The sequence below is a fragment of the Rhynchophorus ferrugineus genome, unplaced genomic scaffold (assembly GCF_030347505.1).
Source record: "Rhynchophorus ferrugineus isolate W39M unplaced genomic scaffold, kcgeb_rfMv2 rfM4, whole genome shotgun sequence".
Taxonomy (NCBI): domain Eukaryota; kingdom Metazoa; phylum Arthropoda; class Insecta; order Coleoptera; family Curculionidae; genus Rhynchophorus; species Rhynchophorus ferrugineus.
Window position 1 is genome coordinate 43,637,641 of NW_027472583.1, and position 27,147 is coordinate 43,664,787.

The following is a 27,147-nucleotide window of genomic DNA, read 5'->3' on the forward strand; positions in this document are numbered from 1 at the left end:
TATCGAAAAACAAAAATTTCAATATATCAGTTAAAAATATCCAGAGATCTATATTTTTTGGCATCCCTAATTGACACTTACTCGAGAGAAGAAATACCAAACTTAACCTAGTTTAATCTTTTTGTGGCGGTTTCTCATCGTAAAATTTTGAAAATGTCGATGAATAAGTACATGCATCCTCGCAATATTTACCATAAACCACCAGATTTCAAAGAATTAGCAGTGACATATCCGGAATTTAAACAGTATGTAAAATTAGATATATCAGGAAAGACAATGTTTGATTTTAAAGATCCTGATGCTTTGAGATCCTTATCGAGGACGCTATTGAAAAAGGATTTCGATCTGGATGTAGAAATACCCAAAAATAAATTGATTCCGACTATTCCTTTAAGGTTAAACTACATTCTGTGGATTGAAGATTTGATGGACTTTATATGCAGAGAAAAAGACATAAAAGGGGTTGATATAGGAACTGGTGCTTCATGTGTTTATCCATTGTTGGCAGCCAAAAAAAATGAGTGGTCTATGATAGCCACAGAATCAGATAAGGATAGTGTAACTTTTGCACATAACAATGTAGAACGAAACAATCTTACTGAATTAATTAGCATAGTTCATACTTCAGGTGATACATTACTGACTGATATAGTAGACTGTGCAAGCCACATTGATTTTTGTATGTGCAATCCCCCATTTTTTTCAAATACTCAAGAACTTCATCCTTTTTTTAAAGCCAGATCAAAGAACAGACCCCATCCTAAAAATGCTTTTGTAGCTAGTACAAATGAAGTAGTTGCTAAAGGAGGAGAAGTGGAGTTTATACAAAGGCTGATGGCAGAAAGTAAAATTTTACAAAACCGTGTGCTCATTTATACAACAATGGTAGGACAAAAGAGAGATTTGCCAGTATTGAAAAAAACTCTAAGAGATATTCAGGTATCAAGTTTTAAGGAAACTGAGTTTTGTCAAGGCAATACTACTAGATGGGGTTTAGCCTGGACATTTACAAATTATGATCTGAAAAAAGCACTTGATTTAGTTAAGTTATCAGCAAAACCCCCAAAATGCAAAGCTCCATTAATTTATCAGCTTCCTGTTAAAGATACCACCTCAGAAAGTGTTAGTAATATGACCGATACTATCTTAACAATGTTTAAAAATTTAAAAATGACAATAGAGGAAGTAACCAGAAATAAAATGCATCAGAGATATTTTTTAACAACAAGTTCCAATACTTGGTCTCATCAAAGAAGAAAGAGAAGGGAGAGAATGAGACAGACTTCTGAAGATTCCTTATCAATGCAAGATGTTCCAGAACAGAATGATAATGATGAAGATGAAGTAATATCACCTGCTAAAAGAACAATAGAAGATATTTGTGAAAATACCTGCAAAAAATTAAGATTAAGCACTGATAGTGACTCAAGTCGTGAAGTCTTCAAATTCATGTGTGCCTTTAATTGTGATCAGGATAAACTATACCTTGAATTCAACACTCTTAATGAAGATCATAATCGTGAATATCTTCATCAGATCCTGCAATATGTCAAAAACAATATTTGCAAAGATGATGCAAAATTAGCAGCTTAATAAGGAAAAAGTTTAATTTGGTGCTTTGGGAGAGAGTGAGAAGTGATATTTATTTTTAGATTTTTTCGATGTTGAAATACTTGTTGATTTTTCATCAGGCTGCTTTGAAATAACCTGATACATTTTTTTACTGACAGGGGGATGGTCAAGAGCTAATTTGATTTGTATGGTGAAAAATAACTGTTATATTTTAATAAAAATTTATTATTGAAAATCAACATCAAATATACAGTTTTTTATAAATTCCTTTTTTATAATATATATAAAAAATAAAAATGTTAAATATATAGCCATCACAAATTATAATTGTCCATAATAAATCTATGAAATACTTACATGACATTGTCTCTTTATAACAAGAACAAAATGTTAAATTTTTGTGATGCAAATAAAAACAAAACTACTACTAAAAGGCCACAGCTCTTATCTTACATATTTAGATTTTACAAAATTGCTAAAATTTTTATTTGATATTTCCTCCACTGGAACCTGCCGTAGAATCATCTAGTAATTTTTGTAGATCAACACCTTGATATTTAGAAGAATCTACAGTGTTGGAGGCATGTGCAAGGAAAAGTTCCTTTAAAAAACTGAGCTCCTTGGTGAGACTTTTAACTTTTTCTTCTAATACTGAGTTCTCATTTCGAAGTTCATTAACTCTGTTTACTGTTTCTATAGTTTTCTGTTTGGATTTTACTCTACTGCGTTTGACAGCCTACAAAATACCCATTATAGTGCTATATTGCTACTACTGTCTTTATATGTTGCTCACCAAGTTGTTACGGTCTCTCCTTTTTCGATACTCATCGGTATCCTCGCCAGATTCAGGTCCTTCCTTTTTGACACGACCCTTTCTTGGCATTTTTAATTGTAAACAAAATAAGACACTATTAAGACTCACGAAGTTCGCTGTCGCTTTAGTTCATCTACTGTTTTCTAACGAATTACAGTTAGGTTTTGCGAACACTTCACATTTTTTGTAACAACAAATATGAAAACACGTCTCTACTAATGTCAATGTCAAAAATAGACAGCAATAGCGTCCTTGCCGTTTAATGACAGGAAAACTAGAGGCTAATTCACAAGATTATTTTGGTTTTAAATAATTATTTATTATTTGGTGGACAAATATTAATTGTTTTAAAATGCGGACGAATAAATATTTTAAATATAATATCTTACCACAATTTAGAATTTACGTTCAATCAAAACAATTCTCACATTTATTTAAACAGCCCGGATAACATATGTCGAATATTACATCGGTACGTCCTTGATAACTGACAAACGTCACACACATGGTCGTCGGCCGTGAATTCTAAGAATATACGCAGTGTTGCCAGATTATACAAACAAATCCATGATAATTAATCATATAAGTGATTTTATTCAATTCCCAAATTTATATATAACAAAATTATAGTATACACAGTAATATAATAATAAAACGAATAAGTGTTTATAGTAAAATCGAGCTGTTTTAATTTTAGGTCAGCGTTTAAAGTAAAAACATGACAAGCGATGTTGTCATGTATCGCGAAACAGTCGCCGTCCTACACACGTATACAGTTTTTACAAGTGAATTGTTAAATTTCTTTATTGTTTAACTAAAATAAATGATAACGATGTTATCGCTGTTATATAAATCGACGTACGTTTTCGCAGTGTTTTACTATGCTATAGTACCCTTAGGCTACTTAACAAAGTAAGTTGCGGGTAAGTGATCGACAGAGTTGGTTTGGTTGTGTTATGTTTCTTCGGGGGGTTTATTTAGTGTTTCGCCACCTAACAAAGCCGGGATAATTGTGTCTCTTAAAAAAAAGTAAGCTGCAGTTCATTTAAGAATAATATACATAGCTCTAACTTATTCTCTAGATGTTCGGGGGCCATACATGTAATTATTTAACACTTCGTATATAAATATAATAATTACCGCCGCTACATAATGGGAATAATTTTTAGTGATTAATGAATTTCAAACGGGAGTTATTTATTTGTATTTTATATACATATTTGCATTTTTGTTATGGTTTGAGTTTATGCTACGTAAACCTTTAAATCACCCTCCAGGTATGTTTTTTATTATTAATTTTTAGCGGTACTTTATTTAAAATAGGAAACGGCCAAGGATTACGAAAATAAAGAATAGTATAATATTTTCGTAGAATTTTATTCACAAATCAATACCGTTAGGATGTACGAGGATCCATAGTTTTAAACACTAGCACTTTATTTTTAACTTTTTTCCAATTTCAAGGCTAATTTATCCCTGATACACTTGTCTTTAGTCAATTCAATATAAATTCGGTAGTATTACATAGATAAACATTACATCATTTGAGTAAAACCTCATATTTTGTCTATTAACATACACAAAAATCGCGGTGATTACATCCAAGCAAAAATAAACGCGGATAATATATTTAATATTCAAACACGTCAAATACATCACGGATAAACCAACACAATTAATTTGTATTAGTTTCAGCTGTTAATCAATTCACTCTTTCTATTAATTGCTAGTCCAAATGAAGTGCCAAACTTTTAAATTGGTTTCTAATTATTATTAAACGTAGTTTTATCTTACGATATACTTAACGCTTCAATTTATCTTTGAGATGTTTTGCCATAATTTGAACAAGCTTGTTTGCTTAAATCTGCTACTATTGGAGTATACTTTTCCAAAATAATTCTGTTGTCATTATATAACTGTTGTTAAATTAAAGACTATATGTTTTCCAAATTTAATGCGTTTGGTATGACATAATTATCAAGCTGCGATTCTTTTTATTATATATTACAGTGATGATGACCAGTTTTAAAATTAAATTCGACCTTGTCTTATGCGTGTTAATTTCCATTTTCACAGTACTGCTTGCCTACTTGATGAATTTATTCGCACGTAATCTAATCCAAGAGTATGGCCTGAATGTAAGAGTCCATGACCATGCTTTAGCAAACCAATAGCCCGCAACAGTCGGATGACCTGGTTCTTGTAATATTTATGAGAGACTTATTGTTATGTAACAGATCAATTAAATTAACATCATCAAGAATGTTTCGTCAAACATTTATCTGCGTTTCTTCTTTGTGTTGTACATCTTCAATAAAGTAGAATATAACTTTTCATTTTATTTGTTAGTTTCACTATTACGTTGTCATCATAGGTCTTTATTGCTATTTTATGGCTATTGAGCATACAATACAATTCACAATCAAGCTATATATTTACACACTATAATTTCAGAAGTAATTTCTGCTGTTAAATATTAAGTAAGATGTTTAAGTTTAATGCAATCATCATTTTAAATTATCATCCATTATTTCATCTAATAACCATAATTTTCGGTAATTTTTTGCAACGAATGAAACATCCACAGTAACAATCAATAGCATTATTTCTTCAAAATTGGTTGAACTCAGTGATAACAGAAAATAATTTCCTAAAATCACAAGTCATTAAACACTCTAATTTAAAAAACTCTATCATACCATGACTATTAAGAGTGATTATAGCTTTTTTTAGTGCTATTGTAAATTTTTCTTGTGTTTGACTTGGGTCTCCATTGAATACTTCACACTGTAATCTATCTTTAAAATATAAATCATCAACGTTAGCTTACAGTTTCTAACACACAAGATAGGGATATTTATTCCTCGAATACATTTATATTTTATATAGAAGTATTTTAATTCATATAATAAGTTCATTTCACTTGAACTGTTTTATATACTTGTGTCGTTTATATGAACTAACTTTTAATTATTTGAAATATTTAATTGAGTTATTTGATAAATATTAGAGTAATGGTGTTGATATTATTGTTAAATGATTTTTTACAATCCTAATTACATGGTTTGTTTTAATTAACTGTAGATAGTAATGAAAAACGATCCAGCGGTGATGAAAATAACAGAAATACCAGAGACAAGGTGGAACTGGAAAAACGTCCAGAATTCCGCATTATCAATGATACAGTTATCAGCAACTGTCACATGCAAGCAATTTGATGTTATCAATAATTTGAAATGCAAATGTTAATTGGTGGCTTGGTATGCTTTTTAATCTGGGAAAATATTTTCATAGGCTAAATGCTAGTAAAATTGGTGATGTTGCACCCGCACTTTGGTTTAATATCATTTTGTGTTTGGTAGATGGTGGATCTCTGACTCCGATGAAAAAATGAAGGGCAACAGTACAATCTTGGTTACTGGCGGCGCTGGATATGTTGGCTCGCACACTGTTGTTGAATTGCTTAAAAATAACTACAGTGTAATTGCCATAGGTTTGTATATAACATTTTTATATACCTTAAAACATAAATAAGAAATATTAAACCTAATTGAATTTTGATAGTTATTTCTGACTTTGACTTTTATATTACCTAATTATTGTGTCGGCAATTTTATACGACGTCCGTTTTTTTTTCTATGCGATTTTGTCGCCACTAACGAAATTGTGATTCTAGGTCATCATAATTAATAATTGTGAAATAGTAATCAGTTCGTGTGAAATTTGAGAATTTCATTAAGTTTCCAGTTAGTTATCAGTGATTAGTCATAACTAATTGATAGTATTATCTTTTTTGGTGCAATTTAACTGTTATTATAGATTTATTATTATTTTCGGTACCTGAATCATCATCCTTTTTGATCGTCTAATGTTTGTGTAAGGATTATTTTATTAAAAAACATCTTTTTTAATGTGTTTAAGATATGTTAAGTGCTTTTATAAATTAGACTATGTAGCTGACGTCAGTTTTCGTTGATTAATATTTTTTCAAAATGCTCGTTGTCCGACTTAATTTTAAAAATGCGAAGTGTCAACGTAAACAACTGCTAAATTTAATGGTTTTCATGTTTCTCTACATAAAATAATAGTTCTCCATTTAGTACTATTGAATTATTCAATGTATACAGAGGTCCAAAATTACATGTTTGATTACCTTTATTGTTGGATTTGAAGAAATCTGTTACCGAAGTTTAAAAACTAATTGTGATTGTTACTCTTGTCAGTTTTCATTTTAACGATTCGAAAGTGGTTTGTCAATGATAAGGAACGGCATGTAGGACCAAAAAAAAAAGACAATGAATTATTAAACGAAAACTTAGCACAAACTCCCAAATAATTTTATATAACAACATAAAATATTATAATTAAAATATATGTTAATAATATTAACAGCATATTATAGAACAATATAAACTAACAACTTAGCATTTGATGAATCAACTGTCTCTGAGCGTTTCCGTGCGGTGGAAAAGATCTAAAAGGGGGAAAATGGCTACAACGTCAATTGATTGAATATACTATTTGGAACTGGTTTCAGTATCACGGTGTCATTGCTTGTTGGGAAAGAAAACAAAAGTTTTCAGTAGCTTATTGTGAGAGTGTTTCATTCACTAGATATAACGCCTTGTGATTACCACTTGTTTAGATCGATGGAGCAAGACAGTTGGCACAGGGTTTTCAACATTTCATTTTTCATTAATCTATCAACTCTGATAGATTAGTGATTTTGATCTTAGTGATCAATCGTCCCGTGAATCGTGATTGGATCCTCCAACTTTTCGATACAATTTTTGTAGTACGATTTGTCCTTTGCTTCAAAATAGGCCTCAGTTTCGTCGATCACATTTTCATTCAACGAAAATTTCTTCCCAGTGAGCATTCTTTTGCGGTCTGAGAACATGAATAGTCGCTGGAGGCCAGATCTGGAGAATACGGTGGATGAGGAAGCCATTCGAAGCCCAATTCATGAATTTTTGACACGGTGCATTGTCTTGGTGAAGCAGCACTTTTCTTCAAATGCGGCCGTTTTTCGGGGATTTCGGCCTTCAAACGGTCCCATAACGCTATATAATAGTCGCTGTTGATGGTCCTTCCTTTTTCAAAGTAATCAATGAAAATTATTCCATGCCCATCCCAAAATACAGACGCCATAACCTTGCCAGCCGACTGTCTCGTTTTCCCACGCTTTGGAACGGGTTCATCGTATGCAGTCCTCTCGGATAATTGTCGCTTGGACTACTGAGTGAAATGATGGAACCATGTTTCATCCATTGTCCATGATCATCTTCGAACACTGCTCCTAATCATCAACTCGTCTCATCTTTTGAGGGTTAGGGCTAACTAAAAAACATATGGAAATACTGAAAAATAAAACCATACGCCTAATATATTACATGAATCTATATTTTTTCTGTTGAATTAGTGTTTTGGTCGATTGATTTATTAATATTATGGTTTTGTTTCCATGATGGGCATTTTTTAAAGCCTATCGACACAAATTAAGAAATTCAAATCTAATGTAAAAGGCTTGAACTCTGTTATATATTATGTGTTTCTAATGAAAAGAAATATTCAAAACAAGACATCATTTCACTAATAGATAGGATTAATTATCAAGGGCTTCCTCAACATTATGTATAAAATTCAGCTTCCATATATTTGTACCTTTAAAAATTGAAAATGCTTTATGGATTGATTATACTGTATTTTATGGATTATAAAACTGTATTTTAATAAAGTTGTATTTTTTATATAATATTCTTCCGAAGTTCCAATAGAAATCTTGTATTTTAGGTTAACTTATAATATATCGTAGTTAAGTAGCTACGGTAATCATTATTGTGTTTGTACATTAATTGTACAACGGTTTTTCTATGTAAATCCATATTTGCTAGACTACTTTTATTTACTTTTCTAATAATTAATAGCAGGCTCAGCCTGATATTAATCCTATTATCAGGGCCGGATTTAGCAGGTATTTGAACTCTACAACTACGATCCATTATAGGGTTTAGCCACTCTGTCAGTAACTGTCATTTCAGAAGCTTCAATTTCCTGATGACGAGCCAACCATGGATAAATGAAGGAACAACAATAAACCGATTAAAAAGTGTGATAAAATCACTGGAGCCGACCAAGTGACAAAATAAATGGCCAAGGCTTGTGGGGAAACATTATTTTAAAGGGTTTACTTACGCCACTTTACGGAGAAACGTAGTTACATGTTGAATGTGTTTTTATTTATTTTTGGTCTGTTTTCGACTGTCCATACTAGTCCTCACTTGAATAGCTTTGAAAGCCGAATATGTTTCTCTAAAAATTATTAAAGTTCTTCAGGTATCTTACTATAGTTTTATTAGCTGTGAATTGATTTTGTAAATACATTTGAGGCCTGAACCGATGTTTGCCAAGGTGATGTCGCTTCATGACTGCTCTTCAACGTACTAATGGGTGCAATTATGCTAAAAGTCTATAAAAATATATATGGTGTTCAATAAGATTATACAAATCTGTTGATCGATCTGACGTTCGCTGATGATAGGGCTGTATTCGCTGATACAGATGTCGAGACTTTTAGCATTCTTGATGATACGAATTCAATTCAAGCAAATAACTCACGGATCGCCAATTATTTGCAGCAACATCGGTAGGGCCACAACGCTTGGACACTATTACAGTTTGGCATGTATAAGTTAAGCTTATACATGCATATAATGCTTAAGGTAAGATTCTACATTAAGTCATTCGTTTAGGGTGCGCAATCATTGCGCGTTGATTGAGGAATAAATCTAGAGGCGTGGAATATAGTGCTTTGTACATACCTGGTGAATGAAAGGTGAATTAATTCTTTACGCAGGAAGACGCAGAGAGCCGCTCCGAAAAAGATATGGATCAAGATCATCATAAGTTATTTAAAAATTGGAGACTAATATAACCCAGACCAGAATGGTTACTCATATATATGATGGATGGATTTATGATGATGAATTGAACAAATAATTTTACGAATCCACCAAAACAAGGAGTTTTCTAACATTCAAACTGTATAATAGCGCCGTATTCCTATCATGTGGACAATTAGATGTATTTGATTGATGGTCAAATGTCTCAAACGGAATCTAAATTGTTGGGGCGGGATAAGTTCATTTTCTTCAATGTAATGTTTAAATAATTTCAAAAGAAGATTTTCGAGTAGGCAGATTATATTATATGGGCTAGTATGACATTCTTAGTCGGTTTGCCAGGTTGCATCACTGTGGTGGAGTTTATGAGCTTTTCTAGGCCATTATCTTGGGTGTTTGGTACCTTGTCGAGTCCAGCTCTTTTGGGAATGGACGGGAGTGATAATTCCTCTGTCTATCTAAGGACTTCTCTTTATTTCTTTGTAATCTAATATAAACAATTAGAATATATAAAAATTCTGAAATAAATCATAACATAATAGAAATGTTATTGTCAACCTAACAGAATAGTCACACTACAAACACTTTATAATGAAATAATCTGCCTGGGCCAATTTTATTAATGCATTATTTAAAACTATTCTAATTACAAATAATTTGTTCATGCTGATTACTAAATACTTATTTGGAATATTAATATTACTCTAAAATCTAGATTAAAAATTACTCAATTAGATTGCATTTTTATGATTAACTGTTTCAAACTAGGTTAGTTTTATTGCTGCAACCTTTTGATAAATAATACTTACTGGTAGAACTAAACGCTTTACCAACAAGTATACCAAGATAGTTTAGAAAATATCAAAAAGTATAATTCAAAGCTATCAATCTGACTTCTAAAAAGGATTTATTTGATAGATTTCTTTCCGTCTATGTACAGATAATATGGTCAATTGTTATGCGAAAAATAATGAAAAGCCCGAAGCCCTTCAACGAGTCGAAAAGATAACCGGTGAAAAAGTGATATTTTACAATGTGGACATTCGGGACAAAGATGCTCTCGACAAAATTTTCAAAAATGTAAGTTGAAAAAGCCAACATTGTCTCAATGACTAAAATTACTCGTGTTGTAGCATAAAATCGATTCAGTCATTCATTTTGCCGCTTTGAAAGCAGTTGGCGAGTCAGTCAAAATACCATTGACTTACTATCAGAACAATATCGGAGGATCCAGCGCTTTATTCGAGGTAATTATTCAATAATGTTTTCTGAACGAGAAGAAATGCAAATCATTGCGATTGTTGCAGGTCATGAGCAACAATGGAGTAAAGAAATTAGTATTTTCCTCTTCTGCGACCGTGTATGGTACTCCTCAATTCCTCCCCATTACTGAAGAACACCCAACTGGGCAAGGTTGCACAAATCCTTATGGAAAAACCAAGTACTTCGTGGAGGAAATCCTAAAAGATCTCTGTACAAGTGACCCAGTAAGTTTTCACAACTAAATAACAGTTATTGTTATTGTCTTCTATTCAGATAATGTTGACTAAGATAATTGTATCATTTATATTTTTCAATTTATTCATATCATACTACATATATATATGTTTTAGGATTGGAAAGTCATTCTTCTTAGATATTTCAACCCAGTAGGAGCCCATGAATCTGGATTAATCGGTGAAGATCCCTCTGGAATCCCTAATAATCTAATGCCCTATATATCGCAAGTAAGATTGTTGTTAACATTGATACCTTCATAAAAATATAATATCGTTAATAACATTGTTTAATAATAGATTTGATTACAGCGTTGTGGGTAAATATTTGTTACGATCTTATTTATTTGATTTGCTGCTAGTAGTTTAACCTTCAGGAAGTTTAAATATTAACTAAACCTTATGTATTATTTATTTAAATATTTTTTCATTAGTTTTATTCGTGGAATTTGATATGCCATTAAGATAAAGAAAACAATGGTTATTGTACTTACAGCATATAAATTAATATTTCTGTGTTTTTTAGGTGGCTGTGGGAAGACGTGAGAAATTGCAAGTCTTTGGAAACGACTATCCCACCCATGATGGTACTGGAGTCAGAGATTACATCCATATCACTGATTTAGCAATAGGCCATCTCAAAGCTTTAGAAAAAATGCTACAACCTACCTTTACTTCGTGGAAAGCGTATAATTTAGGTACAGGTCGAGGATATTCTGTTTTGGACGTGGTAAACGCCTTTGAGAAGGCGTCCGGACGGGAAGTTAGGTACCAGGTGGTGGGACGACGTGAAGGGGACATTGCAGAGTGCTATGCCGATGCTTCGCTGGCCACAAGGGAGCTTAACTGGACAGCTACAAGAGATATCTTCTTAATGTGCAAAGACACATGGAATTGGCAACAAAAAAATCCAAAAGGTTTCCAAAGTCCCTGTCAGGGATGTTGACCTAATTATTTATCTACCTAACTATTTTATCTAGAACAATTAATTGACCTAAATGGTGCTCAGGTTATACTATTTCTGAAGTGACCCTTTTTAGTTATATGATATATATATATATTTCCTTATTCTTGCTTCGGAGATAGTTGACCTATGCTCAGAGTTTCATCACATATGGAATCCTTGAGCTTCTAAGTATGTATGTCGACAAATAATGGATAAATGTAGTTTATTTTTACATAGAGTGACTTGCCATATATTACTTCTATTATTATTTATTATCTACTTAATTAAAATATGTGACAGTGAATTGAGTTTACAAAGAATATTATTTCTTGCATGCTATCACTATTAAAGGCGCGCACTCTTTAACGCCATTGTGATACTAATGCATTTATTTTAATATTACAATGTGTTTTAATTATACAAATATTTAATTTTAATTTCTTTTTATTGTAAACTGTGAATAAAAGCCTGACAATACTACACGTTTTAAAGTACAACTTTGTCAGTAAAAATACTTCATACAATAAAAAAATAATTCAAAGATGTGTATTTGTTCCAACAAATAAAACCTTCCATTGTAAGTAAGCCAATATTTGTAGTTAATGATATCTCATACAATACAAAAATAATCAAAAGGTGTGTTTTTTTTTCAACAAATAAGACTATAAATTCTAAGTAAACTTACCATAAAATATTAATTTCATCGAAAAACTGATAAAATTTTAATTTATAGGATAGACATTTTTTGGTAGGTATGTGTATGTGCTTAACTTGAACTGAATTAAACTATTAATGATGTCATAATTTGATAATTTTACCTCAAATATTGGGATCTCAAATCTACTAATTAATCTAGTTATTTAATTTTACCAATATACCTTAAGATGGCTTATACTGATCCTATGTTTCAGAACATAAATTTTTACTATACTAGTAGGATGAAATTATAATTCTACAATGTCTGGAACATTATGTAATTTAAAATAAAAGGAATAAGTCCGATACGCCAGTAATAATTTTATAAAAAATTCACACATACACAAGAAAACTATTAATTTACTTTAAAAATTGCTTTATTCAAGGAAATAAGAGGCGATACAAAGCGACACTGAGGGTTTTTATCCCTTAGAAAATAGAGAAAACCCATATCACTTGTTCACCATTCAGGTAGTCTTAAAATAGCCTTATTCAGGTAGGAGTGTCGGTCACCAAGAAAAATACCGATATTAAAAAAAATCTCGGTATTAAAAAAAATCGATTTCGATATTAAAAAAATGTCTATATATTGGAGAAAAAATATATTAATATTTTTTGCACTATATATATATATATATATATATATATATATATATATATATTTAATAAACAAAATATATTTAATTTATTTTTGAAAAAGTATAGGAAAATATTGGCTTATAAAAATATCGAAATACCGGTCAACAATATCGATATTTTTTTGGCATCCCTATCTTGAACATAGCCGCGATACTTAGGTTCGTAACGGTATATAACCTATATATCGGAGGGAGGCAATTACGAAATATAGAGGATATTTTGAATTTTTATATTTTATGGATATGTTAGGAATGTGTTGATAAAATGGAATTTGATGCTTGTGGATGACGTGAAAATTCTATTATGAGAATTGTAGTAATAATTTTGGTATTTTTATGTGTTTCTGGTTTTAATATTTTTGTAAGCATATGTTTAAAGATTACAGTTGATGATTGATTATTAATAGTTCTATTGCAGAACATAATAAGTTACATAATTTAAAAAAATAATAGCAAGAGTATATAACGTAATAATTATATATCAATAAAAATGATAGGTATATATGCGCAATTACGCATTATTCTTATTCAGAACTCTATCTCTATTATATATAGAAGAGATCATAATCAAATATGCAGTTTAAAAAATAATATTCAAATAACAATCGTAAAAATATATAAGGAATAAAATATATCAAAATCTATACATGCGTTCGAATTAGGGATGCAGAAAAAATATCGATATTTTTTTTCTCCGATATATCGATATTTTTTTAAAAACATCGAAAACGATATATTGATATATTTTTTTTTGTGGCCAACATCCCTAGGCGGCACCCCTTGTTCGAACGCAGGCTTATTTTTAATCCTTTATCTGCTAATGCCTCTGATGTGATAAGAAGACTTTTGACGCGTAAAGTAGCCAACTTCAAAGCGATTTCTTTCAAAATAATCTTTAATTTTGTATTTGTATATTGGTTTTTCAACGTTTTATTCAAGTATTGAAGTGATTTCTTAAAACACATATAAGATTTTTGATATTGATTAAAACCTATACGGCCCTATTCAATTATTTTTATTGTAACTTTATATTCGCGTTGAGGTTAGAGTATTGTGATTGTGTTTTGGTGTAAGGCGGTCAATTTAAATTTAAAATGTCCAGCCCTGAAGAGGACGAAGATTCCGACGAGGGTCTACTAACAGAATCACAGTTAGAGGAAATAGTTGATCATGATGAAGATATAAATTTATTTGAGAATCTTATTAAAGATTTTGAAGAGATGATGAGTGATAAAGAAGTTCTTCAATCATGTATAAGAAGTTTCATTGATAACCTTGTTAAGGAATTAACATTAGGAATCATTTTCGATTTACACAGAAAATATCGAACTAATGCGTATTGTTTAGAGGTAGAGAGTGGAGATGAAGAAGATTCTAATGATGGTGATATTTTTCAACAGCCTAATGTAAAAAAGAATCAAGAGACAAGAAGTGTATGTCCTAATTGTGATGGAGCTGTTGCTGCTTCCAGATTTGCTACACATTTAGATAAATGCATGGGTAATAATAAATAAACATCATTTTATAATAACTATGTGTTGTTAATAATTAATTACAGTGTTATCTTTTATCTAGTGTGTAATAACTATATTGAAAATATTTTGGATTTATTTAGTAATCTATAATTTTAGGAATGAGCAGATTACGTTCTTCTTCAAGAAGAGTCGCCAATAATCAAGAAAAAAATGATAACAGTAGTAATGTGTGGGATGGTATTCCAAGTGACGATGACAATGATGCTGACTGGAGTTCTACAAAGAAGAAAAGGAACCGAAAAAAGAAGAAAGATGTTAAAAAAAAGACTAGGGGTATGTTTTTGATCCTAGATTCTCTATCATGATCTTGATTAGATATTGTTTAGGGATAAATTCAGGTGAGGAAGATGATTTGACCAAGTTCAGTGATATGTTACATCTGCAGGACCGCCGTTCACACAGCATGTCACCAGCAGATGGTGCTTCTTCTTCAAGTTCTCCAAAGAAACGTGATAAAACAAAAAAGAGAACTAGAGGGAAGGATTCACCTAGCTCCTCAATGATGATGAGTAAATAGTATGTTTTTTGATACATGGAAATTTCAATGGCTAGAGCTTGTACCAGTTTAAAAAGACATTTTTATTTATGTGTAGCATATTATGGGATCTTGAGTTAGATAAATATCTTTAAAAGGCTTTAATTAAAAATATATTTTCTAGTTGACATTGATCTTTGACTGACTGATATTTTACCTGATATGAATTAACCTTTTCAACATATTATATATCCTATTACAACAAATAATTAACAATGACATTATTGTGCCATATATTACTGAATATTGTTCATAATACTTTTAATATGTATCAACTAGAAAATACTTTTATATTGCTTCTATAAATTTTCATAATATTAATTATATTAATTAATATTATTTTAATTTTAGGGTTAATTGGGAAATAACTGTAATTATGAAAAAAATAGTTATGTAATTTGGTTTGGTTAATTCATTTAAATTTATATTAAATCTTAGATAATTTATTTATATGTAATTTTAAAGTCCATTTAGGTTTATAAGTTTTATTTAAATAAATAAATTGATATAAACTGTAGTTTTAATTTAAATTAAATTTAGGACTATTGTTTTATTGTTTATATTGCTAAATAAAAATATTTAATATTTTTAAAAAGTTTGCTTTAAATTATGATTTAACTGTGCAATTTGTAGAGTATTATTTTTAAATTTGAGTATGTATCAGTTTTGTTTAATACTCCTCTGGATATTTAAAAATGTGTTGATTAAAGATCCCATGAATGAGATAAGTGAGGTAATTAAGGAAATTTTGTAGTGGTTTTTCTAACTTAATCCATTAATTGCATGAAGCGTTTTTGGCGATTTGTTGAAACTCACTTTCTCCCCTGGTCAGATTTACTTTAACCCCGTTACTGTTTACCCCTAATATACGTGATCTTTTTCAAAATTTGGATTTTTAATGTAAATGCGTTGTATTAATAAAAAAAACAATTTGAATCATTATTTTTATTTAAGACTCACAAGGATAAAATTGATCAATAAACTACTTAAATAGAAATTACTAAAATTTATAAAAGAATATTTATTCTAATTCAGTCCATGTCCACACGGCCTGAAGAGTGACTATAAAATGACCACATGATTTTCTGCTCTGATTTAGCTACTCTAAACCATCATTGAAGGGTTAGTGTGCTGTTTTGCGGTGTTGGGATAAACAGGGTAAATATTATGGTGTCAGATTTTATAAGAAATATGTTTTACTCCAATATAACTCAATTTTCCTGCAATTAAAAAAAAACGTGATATTTGCCGATCCCCCCTCTCCATAAAGTTGGATTTGGTGAGATTCGGCTCACCAGTCGATTAAATTAACATAACTGAGTCTTACTTAGTGTACAACAAAATGTAGCCAGAATGGTTTATGTTGTTGGGTTGGGATACTTTTCTGTTCTTTTATCTGCGTTGGGTTCTTAGAAGGGGTTACAGCGTCATGACGTCGTTTAGGAAGAATCAGATTTGCTATCTTAAGGTCTTGGTTTTTCCTTTTCTACTTCCACAGGAGATGAACTGGTCTTCTATTTATACTTAAATATTCTCTGGTTTTCAACTTGCGAATTTTTGTTCTTTCTATTTTTGTTTTTTGTCAGTTAATCGTTCTTAATCTTTTATCAAATCACTAAACTGGATGCTTACACGTACGGATGCGCTGTATTTTGTAGGAAGTTCGTTAACTAAGATGATATCGACTTGAATGACATTTTTTCAGAAACTTCGCCTGTCCTTTGGAGAAAAATCTGAACTGTGGTAGTAATTTATCTGTGAACTATAATGTTTCTTATGAATCAGGGTTTCGGGATCATTCTCAGTATGATATTTTATTTCATTCTACAAACTTTAGCTACTGGTGAGGCGAAGCTACACTATCATGGGACCCGTAAAGTTGCACGGTTCTAATTAGAGTTTTGTATAGTAATGTTCTGGATACAGCTACTCTTCCTACAAATTAGGGGATAGATGTAATGAGCATACGATGGGGGACCTTTTCAATTATCAGCTTAGATATTTGGATGTCTCGCTTCCAATCGAAGAAGATTATTTGGGTTTCGGTTGGGCTGAGTTGCAGTTTCAGAATCTGAGCCCTTTGACTGTGCCATTTATCTGAAGCTGCAGCTGTATCCTTGATATCTGTCGGGTGACGAAATATTTCGCGGTATTTGTGGAGAACAGAGTACTCCCACTTTAATTGCCTTTGAGAGTAGAGTGTTGTTCCAGACCTTATGGTAAAACTTGATATCGAATATTTGACCGATTTTCCTTGTGAATCGGAATATCTGTGGTCAATCTACTATAACTACAACTGATCTGAAATCATACTGCTTGTTTGGTAGAATGTTTTAATTATTGAGCGCCTCCAGAAGAGTATGGAAGCAGACATTTTTCCTAGCGAGATTAGATAGCTAATTGGCCTTTAGTCTGCTGGAGGTGATTTTGCTTTTTTTCAGGGATTACAACGATATGAGTATGCTTCTAAGAGGCGTTTAAGCGTTGGAATCTTAACGTGACATTGAATATAATGGATAACTCCATTAGTTTAGTAAATGGCCATTTAATAACCGTGGAGGCAAAAGGGCTTGAATAAAGTTTGCCTCACCAAATGTTAAATTAGTTCTTCCACTATCCGTTAAATTTCCTGTATGAATAAGGGCTGGTTGCAGTTGAGTGAACGATAATCTCAGCTTTTTCACAATTGATAATGACAATTTTGTTCTATGGATTTTGAGTGGGGAAATGCGTATCTAGATCGTAGAGCTATTTTTTCCATTGTTCCTCTCTCCACTTACTCAGCTCGTTATTTTGCTTTTCAGACAGTTCGATTGGATCAAATCAGAGAACTCAAATAGATCTACCACATGGAAAAATTGTTATTATTAAGTTAAACAAATAATAATTAGGAAAATTAACAGTACAAGTACCCCTGGAGCTGATTTAATAATTGTAAAAATTTTACAAGAACTATCAGAAAAGGATATAAAATTATCCAACATTATTCCCTTCAAGGTTGATATACTCATTATAGCGACCCTCCAACTTTTCGTTACCATTTTTGTAGTACGATTTGTCCTTTGCTTCAAAATAGGCCTCAGTGAGCATTCTTTTGAGCTCTGAGAACAAGAAATAGCTGGGGGCCAGATCTGGAAAGGATGCAATTCGAAGCCCAATTCATGGATTTTTGCCATCGTTTTTACTGACTTGTGACAGTGCATTGTCTTGGTGAAGCAGCACTTTCTTTTTCTTCAAATGCGGCCGTTCTTCGGCGATTTCGTCCTTCAAACGGTCTAATAACGCTATGTAATAGTCGCCGTTGATGGTTCTTCCTTTTTCAAGGTAGTCAATGAAAATTATTCCATGCGCATCCCAAAATACAGACGCATAACCCTCTCAGTCGACTTCCCACGCTTTGGAGCGGATTGGACTTCGGAGTGAAATGATGGAGCCGTGTTTCATCCATTGTCACATATCGGCATAAAAACTCGGGTTTATTACACTTGATCATCTTCGAACACTGCTCCAAATCATCAACTCGTCGTTGTTTTTGGTCAAAAGTCAGCTCTCGCGGCACCCACTTTGCACAGAGCTTTCTTATACCCAAATATTCGTGAACGTTCACGTCACGTGTACACGTTCAATTGATATCTTTACAGTGTCTGTCATTCAGTTTCAATTTACGGTCTTTCAAAATCATTTTGTGGATTTTTTTATTGTTTTCGTCGGTAACAACCTCTTTTGGATGTCCACTGCGTTCACCGTCTTCGGTGCTAATTTCACCACGTCTAAACTTAGCATACCAATCCTTGATGGTTGATTTTCCTGGGGCAGTGTCCGGAAACTCGGCATCAAGCGAAGTTTTTGCTTCAACTGTATTTTTTCCCTTCAAAAAGCAATATTTTATCAACACGCAAAATTTCCTTTTATCAATTTTTTCACAATAACAAAAGTTGCTTCACTCAAAATGCTATAATTCACAAACTAATGATCCGATAGCTGTCAAATTTATACACGCATCTTTTGAGGATTAGGCCTAACTAAAAAAACATATGGATTTAATTTTAGTAGCACCATCTGTGTCAAGCCAAGGACTTTTCAATTGACCTATTAGGTGCCTTTAATATAGTTGTAATTCGAGGAATAGGTTCGCAGTATTTCTGCATTTCTAACAGAATGTTGTCCCATTCTTGTATCAAAATATTCGTCAATTGCTTTAATGATGTTAGAGATCTGGTGATTGTGCTGACTAGGGAAGATGTTTGATGATATTTTAATACTTTTCAAACCAAAACTGAACTTTTTCTGCCGTTTATATGGGCGCATGATCATCTTGGAATATGGCAGTGTTCCTCAGCAATACACTGTTCATTGTAGGAACTTCATCTTTAAAAATTTTTCTTTTATCGTCCTATAAGCCTGTTACCTGTGATTTCGAAACTTTTTGAAAAAGTATAAATTAAGAGATCAAAGTAATCACAGAAGAGATAAATATTATTTCAGATCATCAATTTGGCTTCCGTAATAAACACGGAACAATAAAACAAATACATAGATTAGTCAACCAAATTAACAAAAACTTAAACGATAAAAAATATTGCTCCGCTGCATTTATTGATATATCTTAGCACACGTGGCGCACTGGACTGCATGTTAAATTGAAAGAGCTTTTACCCCATATGTACTTTCAACTGCTGAAATCATACCTTATAGACAGATATTTTATTGTTAAATAGGGTGACGAATACACTGATCTACACCCAATATATTCGGGTGTTCCGCAGCGCAGTGTTCTGGGTCCATTGTTATAGAAAGCAACTACTACTACCAAGAAACACTACTGTTGCAACATATGCTGACGATACAGCGGTTTTATCATCACACGAGGATCGAATATCAGCCATATAACAAAGTCGAATTGTGGTTGAAAACGTGGCCCATCAACGCAAATGAGACAAAATCTACCCATGTGACCTTCACCCTTTGTAGAAGAACTTGTCCCTCAGTAAAATTGAATAATCATGAACTTCCGCAAGCAGACAACGTTAAATATTTGGGAATGCATTTGGATCGACGTTTGACATAGAAAAAACATATAGAGACAAAACGCAAACAGCTTTGGCTTAAACTAAACGAAACGTATTGTCTGATAAGGCGTAAATCGTACGCGTAGGCGTACAACTAACAAATCTAACATATCCTCCAGAGGTTCCAGAATAAGTTCAGTGTTGCGAGTCATCGTCGATGTTTATATTACGTGTCCAACAAACTGATTCAGCGCGATATCCCCTTAGAACCCATAACGAGTGTGATTCGAACTGCTAGTGTGAAGTACTCTGAAAGACTATTAGGGCATCCCAATGCATTCGCCAAACAGTTAAATGGACGCGATGACAGTGTAGTGCGTGGGCTCAAACGCAAACTCCTATACGAACTGATTAATAAATAGGCACTTAGAGTGAGATTTAATAATCTTTAGAATAAGTTAGAATAGACTTTAGAATAAGTTAGGATATACTTTAAAATAAGCTAGAATAGTATCTAGAATAAGATTTAGATTACAGCAGTTGTACAGCATATCACTTACTGAAACGATCTTCTACATGTCAGGATAGTTATATTATATAAAGGCGAGGCATGCTCTGCTGTTGTGTAAAGCACACAGGTCCGAAGGTTAAATTAAAAAGTTTCCCCCTCGTTCGCACACTGACTATATCTATTATATTCAGGAGTTTCACAATGCAGTATTCTGCTGCGTTTTAATCTTAAGGATATTGATGACATTATCTCTTGAAATCTTGATAGAGTTCATTCAGCTTTATGAACAAAAAGCCACATGAGGCCTTATGCTTTAAGAATGACGTTTGATAATATAAAATTGTAGGCAAGCTTTTTTCGTCTTAATCACACGAGGGCACGCTAAACGGGAATATTTATTACAGGGAGAAATTAAAAAATAGGATTGTAATATAATATATTATTAACATATGTATAAAACATTTTTAAAAAATCTTGCTACCACCGCAAGAGGCGGAAGTACCATAAAAATAAAATAGAATAATTGCCACTTTCAAGAATCCGCGATCACTTTAGGAGAACATCAGGTAACAGCAGTAACTGTTTAATTAAGTAGATAATGGGATTAGTTGCAATTTATTACCCCCACGATACAATCAAAAGAAGGAAAATTATTTGCATGTCCTAAATAACCTAGGAGAAAAAATATAATTGATAACATATTGGTCGACTGATCCAGAGAAACATAACATCCAATTATATGGAAGGAAACTTTAATGAAGAAAACTTTGACCAAAGTTCAGATCACACATCAGTGATTTTGATAATGAGTGGCAATATAATACAAAAGAGCAAAATCCAATATTAATAAACAAGAGAACACGAAAGGATTTTCTAAAAAATTGAACAATCGAATTTAATTAAATGTACTCCTACAGACACAGCAGAAGAATTAAATTTTGAAGAAGAAAAATTCATTGTAGATATTCAACGAGTTGTTTGGAATAATACTCCAGAAATGAAGACTACATTTAATTATCCGATGAAAATCAAGGAAGTAGTAGATGAAAAACGAAAAAATGGCAGTAAAACAGACCATCTGAAAATAAAAATATTCAAGCAATATAATCTAAAGGTTGAAAAGGGAAATACTGTAAATTAAAAACAAATCAATAAATAACTGTTTGAAAAATCTAACAGAAGACAAGGAATTAGGTTATTCGCTCTGAAAAGCCACCAAATATCCAAAATGATCATATTCACAGTCCACTTATAATAGACCTATATGGAAATTGGGCAAGCAGCATCGAACAACAAGTGGAAGCATTTGCTGACCATGTAGTAAAAACCTTCAAACCAAACGAAATTGATATTGATCCTAATTTGCCAGACATAGAATGTGAAAATTTGATGATTCAATTAGCCACGATGAAAAAATTACCTAAAATTCTTAAAATTGACATTAATCCATAGAAATTACGGGGCCAGGGTTTATTAGCAGGACAATTGCTTCAAAAACTACCAAGACAGGGAACTATTAAAATCACCAACTTGATCAATGCAGCATTTATATTGAAACATATCTCAGATTTTTGGAAGATTATTGAAAATATCATGATTCTAAAACCTGGAAAACCTCCTGTTCGTGTTCAGAGAGAAAAACTCTAATACGTACACATCAGTTTGGGTTTATTAACAAATACTCAACAGTTTCACAGAATAACAGAAGTATTTGAAAAAGCCTATGAAGGTATGCCTAAAAATGTATGTTCAGCTATATTCTACGATTATTATTAAGATATAGAAAATTTTACTGAAATAACACACTGTTAAAGACTATTAAAATCCTACATTAGAGGCAGCATATGTATCACAAGGAAGTGTATTAGGGCCTTTATTTATGGCCAATATTTTCTTTACCTAGTCTACATAGTGATATACCACAAATGGAAAATGGATAAATTTGCTGATGACACTGCGATTCTTGCTGTCGAAGACAATAGCGAAGAAGCCACACGAAAGTTATAACAGGCAAGTGACAATATAAATAATTGGATTCAAACCTTGAAATAAAAATTAACAAAAGTAAATCTGTGCATGTGCAGTTTAAGTATAATGAGATCGCACAAGCACCAATAACAATAAATAATTCTATCATATAGTATATAACGCTAAGTATCTCAGAATGAATCTTGATGCAAAACTTCGCTGGACGGAATATGTAAAAAAGAAAAGGAAAGAAGATTCACTGGAAGAAAATCACAATTGTCAGTGTATATTATATAAGCAATCATTGAAACTTATAATGGGGATGTTCCGCGAAAAATAACATAAATACAATACACGTTTTCAAGAACAAAGTCCTGAGAAGTATTGCAGGTGTACCCTAGTACCCTACAAAACTTCTAGATAATACCTGAACAGGGCACAGGCTCAAACGAACTAAACCTTTTGATCTTGTGTAGTATAATGTAGTGAGGTGTATTTAATAGAAAAACAGCAGTGTCGTCCTAAATATATACCTAGTTTTAAGTTATTGTATGTTAGTATTTAACGAGTAGCAGTAGCAGTATACATAAGAAACCATCTAACCTGACAACTGATAACTTATTTTCTAATTGTACATTGTTATTGTCTTAAATATTATAAACCAACAAAAAACATAAATTAAAAAATAATTTGTTCAAAATATACTTAAAAATACAAGATAAAAGACTGTATCCATATCATATGAACCATGCAAAATTTGTCATATTTACCCTTTGTATATATTGAAAGTATATTGAAATAGTCGCCAAAACACTGTCCAATTTAATATCGATTATATAGCTTGTTCTTGGGCTGCCAAACATATGCATGTATTTCTCTTCGAATGAATTTCTTCCATGCCTCTGGGTTGTTTTTATCAAATGGTATGAATCCATTAAAACTTCCTAGTTGGTTACCATACCAATCTTCATAACTTGCTCCTTCAAGTCCACTTCCGCCTTACATTAGTCCATGGTCTTCTGGCATCACTGAGGTATCATACTAATTGGTCACCACTATCCCAATTTTCTGCTTCTAATATTGTACTGAATTCTATTTTCTCCAGTTTTCTAACTTTATCACCTTCACCTATTAGTTTCAACTCAATCATTCACTAACATTATTCTGTTTTATGAGCTTTCTTCTGTTCTTTATCTCTATACTCCAAATTAATTATTAATTGGTGTTCACTTTTGTTTTTTCTTTACTTTTAACATTCTTCACAGTTCCCTTTGTTTTATTCTTATTTTCATCTAGACCAGATTCATCAGAATCAAATCCTAATATGTTTGTTATTTCCATTACTATCAGATTCATTATCACTCCATTTCCAACTCGAAATCAGAATCTTTTTAATATAACCCAGAACTGTCTAAGTGCTGTTCGTCTTTATCATATCAAATATTTTTGGATAAAGCTAAATAATCAGGTTCTTGATCCATTATTTTATTTAACTTTCTCTTATCATTGACTTGTTTTAATGAAAACATATCACCTTCAACTGTTGGTGTCTTTTCTGTTGAAATAAGCAAACAATAAGCGACATATATCTCATGGTCGTCTAATTTCCTTTCTTCTAGAATTGGTTTCCTCCAATTTAGACAAGATAGGTTCATTTTCATTAGGTTCGTCATCACTGTCTGTTATCTGCTCTTAAATGTTTTTTTTTCATCATCACTTACATTCTTGTTTTCTTCTTCCTGTTGCAAAACCCTCTGCATCGGTTTACTCACAGGTTCTTCTTTGGAATTTTCTCTGCTCACCTTATATTGGTCTCTCTATATATTTTCTATCTTTAATTATTTATTCACTATTATCCATATTGAAGTTGACTTCCATTGGCTTACCAAATTGGCCTGTTTAGATGCGATTTTGTGACTAACGAAACTTTTAATTTAATAATCCTTTAATAAGCCTTTTAATCTTCTATATATTACCCATGTTATTAGTTTACTCGTGCTTCACTGATCCTTGTATATACACATGATTAATTTTCTAAACTCTTAATTACTTTTTTTGTTCTGGCCTAAAAACCAGGCGGTGGAATGCATGACGCATACCTGGTCGCGGAGACTTGCCCTGGAGTGACAAGCTGGACTGGGTTATGTGGGACTGCCTCTGGGCTTACCAATACACTAAACCGAAACCGCCTCACAGTTGACCCCTGTGGCTCGCTACTGCTACTGCATTAAATTTGGGGATATGGCATCCGCTGATCGGGCAGCCGTTATTGGGCACGAGGGCCCGGCGATTTTATTGATTCGCGAACCTGAGTTAACACACAACTGGATATTGTTGTATGGGGGCAAAAGTTATGACTGTAACGACGGATGAGGTCGTTTCAGCCTGGAAAAGGGGGGAGCTTGGCGGTGACACCGTGCTAAGTTCCCAGCATGTCGACCAGCTCGCGAACAAGTGCGTTTTCAGAAGAACTTGAGCTGAGTTGTTGTTTGTGGAATGATTGAGATATGAAGTGCTTGATTTCTGGAGTGTCGGTTTCCCTATGAATTTGATTATTTCTGACAAACCATGGAGCGTTTATTATTCTTCTGATGAGCTTATTTTGGAAAACTTGAAGCCGTTTGACCTGGTTGGGTGTAACAAACTTGAAGTAGACATTAGATCCGTAGAGGAGTACGGACCGAATTAACATCTTGTAAAATAAGCATTTGATTGACATGGGAAATCTGCTAGAATGGCAGATCAGAGAAGATACCAGGTTTGCTATCCCCGAACCTTTTTGGATTGCTTTCTGGATTTGGGAATGCCAACCGAACCGCCGGTCGAAGTGAAGACCTAGGTACGTGACGTTATCCAGCCATGGAATTATTGCGGTGTCGATCTTAAGTTGCGAGACGCGCAGTGCGTAACGCTTTTTATGGAAAATGATGGCCTGGGTTTTCAGGGGGTCGATTTAGAACCTCCAGAATAACTTACTTAACCGCATGATTGAGCTGCTTCTGTAAACGTTCATGAATTGTAACTTCGAACCTGTCAGCCGTGAAGAAAGCAGTGTCGTCAGCGTAAAACGCGACGTCAATGTGCTCTTTTCTCAGCAGATCTGTAATAAAGAGGTTAAATAAGGCTGGGGCCAGCGGGGAACCTTGAGGTACGCCAGCATCGATTTGTTTACGACTGGAAAGTGATGCCCTGATCTTAACCTGGAAAGATCTGTCCGAGAGATAGGACTTGATGAGAGCGGTTAGGTCTTCTGGGAGGCCTAACCGCACGCACTTTGCGATCAATCCGTCGTGCCAGACCTTGTCGAAGGCTTTGGTTAGGTCCAGAAGAACTGCTCCAAGCTTTTTACGTTGGTCAAGAGCGTGATGGATGTGTGCGGCCAGACGGGTAGCCCGATGGACGGATGAGTGGTGAGCGCGAAAGCCGAATTGTTCATCTGGAATGATGTTGTTTTCCTTTGTGAAAGAGCTGAGAGCGTAGAGTATTGCCCTCTCGGCAAGCTTCGAAATGGCGCTGAGAAGGCTGATAGGCCTGACCGCTATATGTGCGTGTTTCCAAGATGCCGGGAAATGTTGCAGCCTCATGATGGAGTTAATGATGTTGGCCAGTTCTGCGAGCTTCTTATGCGGGAGCTTTTTTAACTGGATATTCGATATTCCATCGAAACCTGGAGATTTTCTGGTTTGAAGTTTGCTGATCATAGTCTATAGAGACTTTGGAGACACGAAATGGTTGAGAAGAAAGGCTGGGGTTACTGGTCTTTTGATGGAGTTGGATTGGTTGATGACGGTGTCATTGTCTTTAGCTTTAGTGTTCTGTGCGGGTGGGAGGTATTTCATATGAGCTTCGTAGGTCTTTGCAAGGAGCTCGACTTTTTCTTGGTCAGTGACTACAAAATTTCCTGTAACCGCTGACTTCAGGGGGAATGACATTGTGCGTCTTCCCAACGAGGCATTTGGAGACACGCCAGAAGGAAGGGAGGCCATCCAGTATTTGGTCCGCGAGAAATGAATTCCATTTCAATGCTCGCCAAGTCGAGACGGCCGTCCTTACCCCCTTGCGTGCTCTGTTCGCCTCCCTCTTGTCTGCAGCATCAAGGGTGAATCGAGCTAATCTGCATAAACCGTTTTTGATGCGAATCTTAATTACTCCATTACTATTTACTACACTGATTACAATGTTTCCTTCCATCTTACTGATAATTCAAGATCAGATGTATCTAGTTTTCTGATGGTCATTGATCTTTGAGTGCTCTAGTGCTCCGAAATTAATTTGCGTCTGTTGCATACAGCCATCTTGTTACTTCCACTTTCCTTCGTGTTTATATAATTATATATACTATACCGAACTAAAAACTCCATTCCCCGTCACTCTCCGTCGTCACCCTACTATTTCTTCTCGTTTATACCGAGAATTCTGGGCCCATAATCTTTTATGAATCACTTATGATTCCGGACGGGACGGAATTAATACACCACTTATGGCCTTGGAACAAAAGAGAAACTTTATTTTGATCCGTGGTAAT

At 33.2% G+C, this 27,147-nt stretch overlaps 4 protein-coding genes across 10 annotated transcripts; 3 read left to right on the top strand and 1 right to left on the bottom strand.

Annotated features, from left to right (window-relative positions):
* Nucleotides 1–95: 95 nt before the first annotated feature.
* Nucleotides 96–1,818, top strand: LOC143195333 (U6 small nuclear RNA (adenine-(43)-N(6))-methyltransferase). The gene has a single exon (XM_076402382.1). It carries the CDS (start codon nt 154–156, stop codon nt 1,591–1,593), a length of 1,440 nt encoding a protein of 479 aa, XP_076258497.1. The 5' UTR covers nt 96–153; the 3' UTR covers nt 1,594–1,818.
* A 107-nt stretch (nt 1,819–1,925) lies between these two features.
* On the bottom strand, nt 1,926–2,594 carry LOC143195341 (CCAAT/enhancer-binding protein gamma). Its single transcript, XM_076402396.1, has 2 exons — nt 2,366–2,594; nt 1,926–2,308 (listed from the first exon to the last, which is right to left on the bottom strand). The coding sequence occupies exons 1-2, from the start codon at nt 2,453–2,455 to the stop codon at nt 2,057–2,059; spliced, it is 342 nt and encodes a 113-aa protein (XP_076258511.1). The 5' UTR covers nt 2,456–2,594; the 3' UTR covers nt 1,926–2,056.
* Nucleotides 2,595–2,923: 329 nt separating this feature from the next.
* Nucleotides 2,924–12,271, top strand: Gale (UDP-galactose 4'-epimerase). Of its 5 annotated transcripts, none has more exons than XM_076402386.1 (7): nt 2,924–3,309; nt 5,749–5,879; nt 10,229–10,368; nt 10,422–10,535; nt 10,596–10,775; nt 10,902–11,015; nt 11,311–12,271. In XM_076402386.1, the coding sequence occupies exons 2-7, from the start codon at nt 5,777–5,779 to the stop codon at nt 11,728–11,730; spliced, it is 1,071 nt and encodes a 356-aa protein (XP_076258501.1). In that variant the 5' UTR covers nt 2,924–3,309; nt 5,749–5,776; the 3' UTR covers nt 11,731–12,271. The 5 variants fall into 5 exon arrangements, with proteins under 5 accessions (XP_076258501.1, XP_076258500.1, XP_076258503.1 ...); XM_076402385.1 differs by having other exon boundaries at nt 2,924–3,298; XM_076402388.1 differs by lacking the exon at nt 5,749–5,879 and having other exon boundaries at nt 3,286–3,309.
* Nucleotides 12,272–13,927: 1,656 nt separating this feature from the next.
* Nucleotides 13,928–15,646, top strand: LOC143195343 (SAGA-associated factor 11 homolog). Of its 3 annotated transcripts, none has more exons than XM_076402397.1 (3): nt 13,928–14,564; nt 14,696–14,872; nt 14,926–15,646. In XM_076402397.1, exons 1-3 carry the CDS (start codon nt 14,159–14,161, stop codon nt 15,114–15,116), a joined length of 774 nt encoding a protein of 257 aa, XP_076258512.1. In that variant the 5' UTR covers nt 13,928–14,158; the 3' UTR covers nt 15,117–15,646. The 3 variants fall into 3 exon arrangements, with proteins under 3 accessions (XP_076258512.1, XP_076258513.1, XP_076258514.1); XM_076402398.1 differs by having other exon boundaries at nt 13,929–14,564; nt 14,938–15,646; XM_076402399.1 differs by having other exon boundaries at nt 14,015–14,564; nt 14,915–15,055.
* Nucleotides 15,647–27,147: the final 11,501 nt, after the last annotated feature.